This window comes from Lates calcarifer, linkage group LG6 (genome assembly GCF_001640805.2).
Source record: "Lates calcarifer isolate ASB-BC8 linkage group LG6, TLL_Latcal_v3, whole genome shotgun sequence".
NCBI lineage: Eukaryota > Metazoa > Chordata > Actinopteri > Centropomidae > Lates > Lates calcarifer.
In genome coordinates this window covers 20,101,975-20,110,540 of record NC_066838.1, presented here as the reverse complement: position 1 = coordinate 20,110,540, position 8,566 = coordinate 20,101,975, and the positions used below count along the sequence as shown (strand labels likewise).

Here is an 8,566-nt window from a genome sequence, read left to right as displayed (position 1 = left end):
GGGCATGGGTCATCTGTGAAATATCCACAAATCACTCAAGGGAAAATAATGGTTAGAGCAGTTTTCAAAAGTGGAAAACTATTACTGGAAAAGTTGAACAACTGGTATACAGTGAGTACCAGAGTTGAGAGGGAGAGAGAAAGCGAGAGTGTGTAAATGTTTGCTTAAACTAAACAGTGATGTTTGTGTGGTTGTGTTGAAATATTCTAAAGAGCTGCTGCCTGCGTATCCACCCATATAAATCATCTTTAAAGATTAAAACATGTAAAATTGCAGCTCTAAAAAGTGAAGCTGCTCAAAAATCTGTACTTTTTAAGCTTGGATTGAGAGAGTTAAAAAGGAGCCACAGAGTCAAGCTACTGCCTGAAACACAACTACATCAGCTCCTTTAAGCTTTTGGACCTCTGTAGTGAGTCATTCATCAGCTAATCTTACACTTACTGTGCTACCTTTATATTTCTTTTGTCCTGTGTGACACACTTACATGTATCATTCATTCATAGCAAATGACAAGTGTTGCTCCCTCAGGCAGTTTGGTTTTGCAGACTGCTGCTGGGCAGAGTCGTTGACAGACACAATAGCCCCTAAAAAAATGGGACTACTATGGGGCTCCTTTGAGGAGCTGCATGCAGCATTTGACCAGTAATCCTTCAGGCTAACATGCAACCTCCTTGAAGTGTAAAAAAAGAGAAAGAAAAACCTTGTCAGATGAGCTAGCTTTACATTCACTGGTCATGGTCTGTCTCTTTAAGCTCAGGTTACAATTTTTGTCACATTAATCCCTTATTAAAACTGCTTTCATTACTTTCATCATTTGTTTTCACTATTTGTAAACCTTGTTTCTTATCTGTTTGTAAAACTTGATGAGCAAGGGCAGGCAGAGCCCCCAAGCACATTAATGTAGTCTAGTTTTATGCTTTTTGTGTTAATTTAAACATTTCTGCAGCTCTAAAAGGGCTCCGTAATTGCGTAGAAAAGTGACCAAGCTCCAGTATAGTATACATAGTATAATTTGTTTAAACTGATTGAGTCCCTGTTACAGTAAATGTAAAAACAGATTCTCAACAGTGCTCTAGCACATTTGCTGAAACTAGTGCCATAAATGCAAATAGATGGAAACTTGATGGATTTAAAAATAACAAGACATTTTTTTTAATGTCTGAGGTTAGACTAAATGTGATGTCCTAGTCACTAATAAAGTATAAAAACAATGTGAAGTGAAGAGAACAAACTGTTAAAATATAAGGTTGATGTTAAAATCTGTATAAAATCATGACTTGAGATTTATTCAAATTTCAGTGTGGGAAACTGTGAACTGCTGCACAAACATGACCCAAAGTCCAAGATTTCAGTTTTAAGTGATAATTTAATCATACAAACATTCATCAAACATACATACGGGGAAAAAAGCTTTCATCTGTTTGCACTTCCTCACTCTCATAAATGTGCTGTTGTATGAGTCTTAATGCCAACTGATTCATTCTGCAATCTGGCTGGTGGAAACTTTAGAGACATTACACTAAGAACAAAATGCACTCAACACTCGATGACTTGACACTGACAATAGGGATAGACAATTATCATTAACATTTTGCACAGGAGATACACATAGCATTCTGTGAAACAGCAAAGAGCCCCAAGATTCTTGCAACATGTTGTGGTATCAGCTGGTATTGTCATGTTGTCAAAGCTCAGTAACCCTGGGGCTTACAGTTAAGGTGGTCTAACACACTGGCTTTGGATAACAGATAAAATCACAGAGATGATTAAACCCTTCAGGACTTAACTGTGCTTGTGGGGGAGGAAAGTATGCACAGGCCTTACCATGGAGGACATGTTACTCGGTGCATAGATCAGCCTGTTAGTGCAAGTAAATGATGCAGTAGCAATTCTTAGGGAAAACATGCTACTGTCATTTGTGTTTAATTTTACCGGTGTGATTAAGTTTGCATCTGAAATGATAAAACTGAATAAAAACTTCCAGTGTGTTTAAAACACTCATTAAAGAACATCTGTAGACTTGGACGTGGAACATCCTAAGCATAATTTTAACAAGAGACAGGAAAATGCACAACAATGGTCGCACTAACTAAACTGCCAGTTCATTGCAATTAAACAATGTAAAATCTTTGGGTAAATTATTACCTTTCCAAAAATGTTATGCTCGACTACATTCTTCGGATACATTCGACGTAATGTGACAAAAGCAAATCCAGAACAGCTTTAAAATGAGAATTCAGAGTGACAAAATTATTTACTTTTTACTTATGTGAAGTTATGTCTTACCACTGTTCATATGGCTTGAATTCAGTGTCTTGGTGCATAATGTACATTAATCCTGTTATTTTGTTTTTAATTTTAATTCAAGCACATGAAACTAAACTAAAGCTAAGCTCAAGACAATCACTGGGGAAATCTCTAATACTGTATTATTACCAATAATGAATATTTCTGCTAATAGTCTTCTAATATTTCATAGGTATGTATTTTTATTAATCTAATTAATGTATGAGAGGATACCTTCACTGTCTCACAGGACTCTTTGAGCTTTCATGCCAAATCAGATTCAGTTTCATAAAACTGGCTTACTTCCATTTACAGTGAGTAGCTACAGAAATGTCCTGTTTGACTACAGGAAATGTCATAAAATTGTTGGCTCTAAATAATAGCTTTAGAAAAAAGGTTCCTGTACAAGAATCTAGACTAAACTTTACCAAATTATAGGAGCCATACTATAAATAAGATTTCTGTTTCTCAGAACTTGTTTTCTTCTTGTTAAGAGTAATGGCCCGACTCCCTCCACTGGAGGAAAACTGCATTGCATCTGAATTTGCAGCCACAATAATAGCATAGAAATTATTTCCCATAATGCACAAGCCATGTTGAAAAACACTGGTAAAAACTAATTGGCCTTTAAATGAGCTTCAGATATATTTCTTGAGGAATCAATGCTCCTGATCTCTTTAAACGTCTTATGCTAAACCATTAAGATGAAAAAGAAATTACAATATTTGATGCTTAGTTTCAGAGATACCCATATTATTAGATTTAGTTAAAGGGAACTGGTTCAGAGGCCCAATCAATATATTAAGAGTCAGACCAGAAACTGGAGAATCAGTTGGCAACATTAATGGCTTTTCCTCCGAAGTCTCTCTTTCAGGTTGCACAATGCACACACATATACACAAATTTCACAAATACACACTCCTGTCATCACTGTTTCATTTGCACTCTGACAACTAAAAAAAAAAAAAAAAAAAAAAAATCAGAAAAAAATTATCACTCAAAAAGACCCATAGCACTCATTTTTAACTTAGCATTCACACGTGCATACAGTGGATGTGGGATGTTAGTTGAGCTGCACGTCAGGAGCGTTGGCCTCTGGTTTCTCTAAGTGTAGCTGGACTTTGCATAAAGTGTTTTTGAATCTTCACACTTTCCACCAGCTACAGATAAAGCCTCTTCTCTCTCTTCTTGGTGTGACAGACTCCAGAGGTACGGTTTAGTGCTGCTTCACTGTGTCAAGTCCCATGATTTAGGAGTGCCCAAAAGGATAGGACTCCTGTATACCCTGTAAGGAAGGGAAATTATTTTTAAAAAACAGACAGTTGGGATGTAAGATGTTGGCTGTAGTTGATAGACAGAAGATTAATTTGCAATTATCTCAATAATTAATTAATCATTTAAGCGGTTTTTCAAAAATACCAAACACTCCCTTGTTTACATGAGAGCAAATCTGATTATTTTAAGGTTTCACTCTGTTGGTCAAATAAAGCAACAAATTCAAGATGTCACATTGGGCTTTAGAAAACTGCAAGGCATTTTATACTATTTTCTGAGCCTAAGTTGACCATACAATTGATTAAGAAAATAATCTGTAGATTACTCATTGCCAAAAATAATTGATAGTTGTTGAACTAGTTGTATAATGAAACAAAAAAATATTTTTCATCTTATCTTTTACTTTAAAACCAGAAAACAAAAACCTATTAGATTACAGACATATAGATTTGGACCATATTATTCTGAGAGATGACTGCAGTTGTTTCATAACAAAAGTTGCCCAACATCTGTAAGGTATTTGTCCCTGAGCAACTACAGGCACCCAGAGTATATATACATGTTGGAATTATCTCAGAATGCTAACTTAGTTGCTATATTAAAGCTGGTCTCAACTATATTTGTACATTTTAGGAGTTTTTATACAGATGCAGTGTCAGTTCATTGGTCCACTACTTTAGCCCAGACTGAAATATCTAAATAACTGGTGGATGGATTGCCATGAAATGGGTGCAGACATTCATGGTCGCCTTTAGTTGATTTTAAATTTGATTGTAATCTTTTTCTCTTAAAAAATCAGATGTAACAAATGTTTAAATTCCTTTCAGATTATTCTGTAATTTTCATCATGGAGATTTGAAAGAAAATAGAGAAAGAAAAGATTCTCAACCCTAATTCACTTGTATGCAGAATCTCTGTTCCCCATGATATTCCTTACCTGGTTATAAGAGACTACTGATAGATTGCTTTGTAGACTGTTAGCTACTATATCCACAGAGTTGTGTGAAAGTCCATTCTGATCTTGCTGTAGCTGGTTAGGGCTTCCCTGCCAATGTTCCTCTGCGACTCTGTGACCACTGTCATCATGGAGGCTGTTGTTGTTGCTGCTGTTGGGGCACTTGCTTTTCCCTGGTGAGGCAAAGGGATTGTAGTCTCCTTCCAGGTTACGGTGAGGCTGGGTGTTGAACTCAGCTTGGAAGGAAGAAAGCTGCTGTGTGACGCCGAGGAGGCCTCCTACTTCAACACTCAGGATCACCCAAATTACATCTGTCAAGACAGACGAACATTGTGTTATAATATACAAAGCCACTGTCGCTATTATACGGAAAGACAGGCATGTAATTACAACAGGTACAAAATCACGCTGTGTTAACCAGCACATGGATCAGAAACTATAAATCATAAAATTTCAATGAAAAAACATTTAGATCACGTAAAATGAAACTGGATCACACATCAAGGATATTCTCATAGACATGCTAGAGCTCCAGGTCTGTAGTTCTTTTCTCTCTCTTAAAGCCATTGGGACACTATTAGTGTTAGGTGAGGAATTATCGCTATGAACACCTAAATGAAATATTAAAGCTAAGTATAATTTATCCCTCTGCTACTTAATTTGTAGGTGGGCAAGTCTTTAGGGACTTCCTGTTAGGATCCATCATACACGTTGAGCTTGCAGGACGACATTAATCACATTAATCAGTGAAATGAATGGCTCTCAATTTAATTTGTGTGTGCTAATAGAATGGCTATTTGTTTTTTTGACAGTTTTCACTGCAGTAAATGCATACAAAATGATCTGGCACTTTATCTTCAGTAATGACCGTTACCTATTTGCATGTCAATTGTAAAGTAAAAAGATGGCTACAGTATGCCTGGCAGCTCAATCTTTGGGACGATAGCTTTTAATGTTCATAGGACTGCTCTGTCTGGGTAATGTTAATGCTACTTTACAAACCTGTGGCATTCTGGTGCTTAAACATACCATGTACACACAGCAACAGAAGCTCAATTTTAGCTGTTAAGTGTTAATTTTAAAAAAAGAAAAAGATGAAGGTGCTTGATTCATCTGCCCAAAAGTCCAAAACCTATTATTATTGTCTGTCCATTAACTAACTGATTCATTGGCAAATCATTTGTCTACTCTTCAACATGTGGAATCTATTGAAAAGGAACAATTCATATTTTACCTCCATAGTAAAGTCCTGTAGCCGTGCACATTCTCCACTGGCCCTGATACATGCCAGGAGACACAGGGCTCTGCATCTGTATGCTCACATCAGCCATCTCCTGGGGGCCTAGAGACCGCACCATGACCATGTTTACATGACCAAACTGATCTCCTCCAACATACTTCAGACAGACCCCAGGAGGCCATGACTCTGCACCTGGGGAGACACATAGGCAACTATGCTGAACTCAGCATGACACGTGAGTGCAATTATTTTACATTTACAAAGTTTTGAAGAAACTCTGTGCTCAATAATAATTATTATTATTCCAGCAGACTTACCCGTATTCTGTATCCTCCAGGTCTTTGTGAAAGGTGTGTCGGGTGGAACTGATTCACCCTCACCAATTGTCACATCCTTCACAAACGACATGCACGGTGCGCTGATGTTGGGACTCTCAAAGTCATAGTAAGCTCCGATGGCTGCCTGTAAATTCCTGGGACAACAGAAGGCAGAAATCAGCACAGGTGGTCAGTACAGATCTAAACTGGAGTATAACTGGATATTCAATTCATAGAGAGTCAAAATCCCCCTTTCCTGGCTTTGTTCCACATGTGTGGACATGTATTTCAACATTTCTATCAAGAAAACAACCACACTTATTTTGTTTTTAAATAACAACATATCTAGGTTTGTAGCTGAATGTGATCTTTATTATCAATTTAACCTGCTGATTGTTTTGTTGATAAATCTATTAATCTTTAGTCTATAAAAAGTCATAAGTAGCAAAAAAAAAAAAAAAAAAAAAGCCTGTCACAATCAGCTTATGTCTCCAAACAGCTAGTTTAGTTTTCTCCAGCCAACAGTCCAAAACACAAAGATATTTACAATCACATAAGACAAGCACAATCAATCAATAATTTCACAAAGTCTTACTTAGGTACTGGCATGCTGTCAAAGAAGCATCACGGAAGCTGTAGTTATTACAGTTTTTATTAAATAATATGAACTGTGGAAACCACAGAGACTACATGCCTTTACAAGGTCAATTAAAAAGAAGTCTACTAGTAAGGACCTAAGAGTGAATCTGGATCCTTGAAAAAAAGAAAATTATTCTCTCAGAATCAAGATTATCATTACTAGTACTACTATTATTTGTCATTCATGGGAGCATTTTGTGGCATTCTAGTGATCACTTAGAATGCATATATTGTGGGCAACAACTAAGATGTATGCAGACCAACAGACACAGACTGGGTGCTTCCTGTGACAGGCTGGTCATCCATAAACCAGTAGTTTTTATTTTTAGAAAGCCCGTTGCAGAAGAGCTATTACACGACGTCACGTGATTATACTACAGCCTGCACTGCCCATACACCCTAGCCTGTTATCTTACATAGACCTGCATTGGCATGTTTAATACTGCATATGCGCAGATAAAGGAAGGGGAATTTCAGAATTACCTCCCTGCACTGCTTATTGTTTCATTTTCGAAATATGCCACCGGAAAAGTCAACTGTATTATCAGTATGTGAAAAATACACTTTAATACATTTCGTTTATCCACAGAAAGGTGGGCATTTGCCAGTTTAGCACAACCACAGAGTAAGTTTTGAACTAGACTGCAAACGTTACGTTATTACGTAATAAACCGTCGCTATCCTCGCAGTGGTGGCAGCCAAGGGGCGACAAGACAGTTTGATCATTTTGTCATTCGATAACGAGTGACGAGTGCTTAATACGATCCTTCCGTATCTTATATTAAATATGATTATTTCAAAGACTGTGAGAAATAATCTAAAAACTTTTAATAATCTGTCCAGTTCAGTGACGTAATAACTCGGTAACTAGCTTGATAGTGGTGGTGACCAGCTAGCTAACGCACAACTCTTGTCAGCAGCCTGAACAACAATGAAAACATTGACATAAAAAATACCTTCCTATATTTTCGTTCAAACACCAAAGCGGCTTCGACATGAACTTGTATGTTGACTATTTATATTATAAATACCGCTAAGCTACTTCCCACTGTATCCCGCACTGGCAATCAAAAGTCGGAGACACACTGACTCAGCTAGTTACGTTACTACAACGTCGTTAGCTGTCACTGTCCCCATGTTTACATAGCTAACGTAAATCACTGAGTCGCAATGAGGGATAACACTTCCGATCGTTTTCTTTTCTTTTCTTTTCTTTTGACGAATTGACCTTGTGGCCACCGCGTAGAAAGCTAGCCACGGTACAGTATCTATTATCTAACATTAACCACACAGCAGGCCAGGCAAGTCCCCGAGCTCACCAGTTGGTCATGTCCAGAAAGAAGGCGCATCCGGCGGGGTTTAGCTGAAAACCAAGCAACCTCTGAAATTCCGATATTAGGATATCTTTGTCCGTTGTGCCCATGCAGCTGAATTTCTGCATGAGCTCCTGGTCCAGGTCCAGGTCCATGCCCTCCATCGCAGAATCGCCCGGACAGAGACGCGGGGCTTCGCTCCTAATTTAGTCCGAGGCCTCGACTTGTCATAACAAACTCAACAACAGGGCCGAGTGCGCATGTCACATGATTGCATCTTGTGCCTCTACCTTTGATCATCAGTCCTGGGGGAGAAAAAAACCGTGACCTTTATACAAGGTGTATATTACAGTCATAATAATGTGTAATTAACCGTCAGACTAAGCTAATTCAGATACCATCAAAATATATAAGCGTTTAACTAAATATACAAAATAACCGATAAAATTTTGTGGAAAATTAACATTAATGATTGTAACATATAGCTATGTTAATTTGGGCCACCTCTTGGTAAATCACATGTTTTGTTCATTTTTAATGT

The 8,566-nt window shown here is 37.6% G+C and overlaps 1 protein-coding gene across 1 annotated transcript; it reads right to left on the bottom strand.

Annotated features, from left to right (window-relative positions):
- Nucleotides 1–1,346: 1,346 nt before the first annotated feature.
- Nucleotides 1,347–8,286, bottom strand: LOC108882102 (inflammation and lipid regulator with UBA-like and NBR1-like domains). Its single transcript, XM_018674393.2, has 5 exons — nt 8,032–8,286; nt 6,074–6,228; nt 5,751–5,948; nt 4,499–4,827; nt 1,347–3,571 (listed from the first exon to the last, which is right to left on the bottom strand). The coding sequence occupies exons 1-5, from the start codon at nt 8,187–8,189 to the stop codon at nt 3,536–3,538; spliced, it is 876 nt and encodes a 291-aa protein (XP_018529909.1). The 5' UTR covers nt 8,190–8,286; the 3' UTR covers nt 1,347–3,535.
- Between the last annotated feature and the right edge of the window lie 280 nt (nt 8,287–8,566).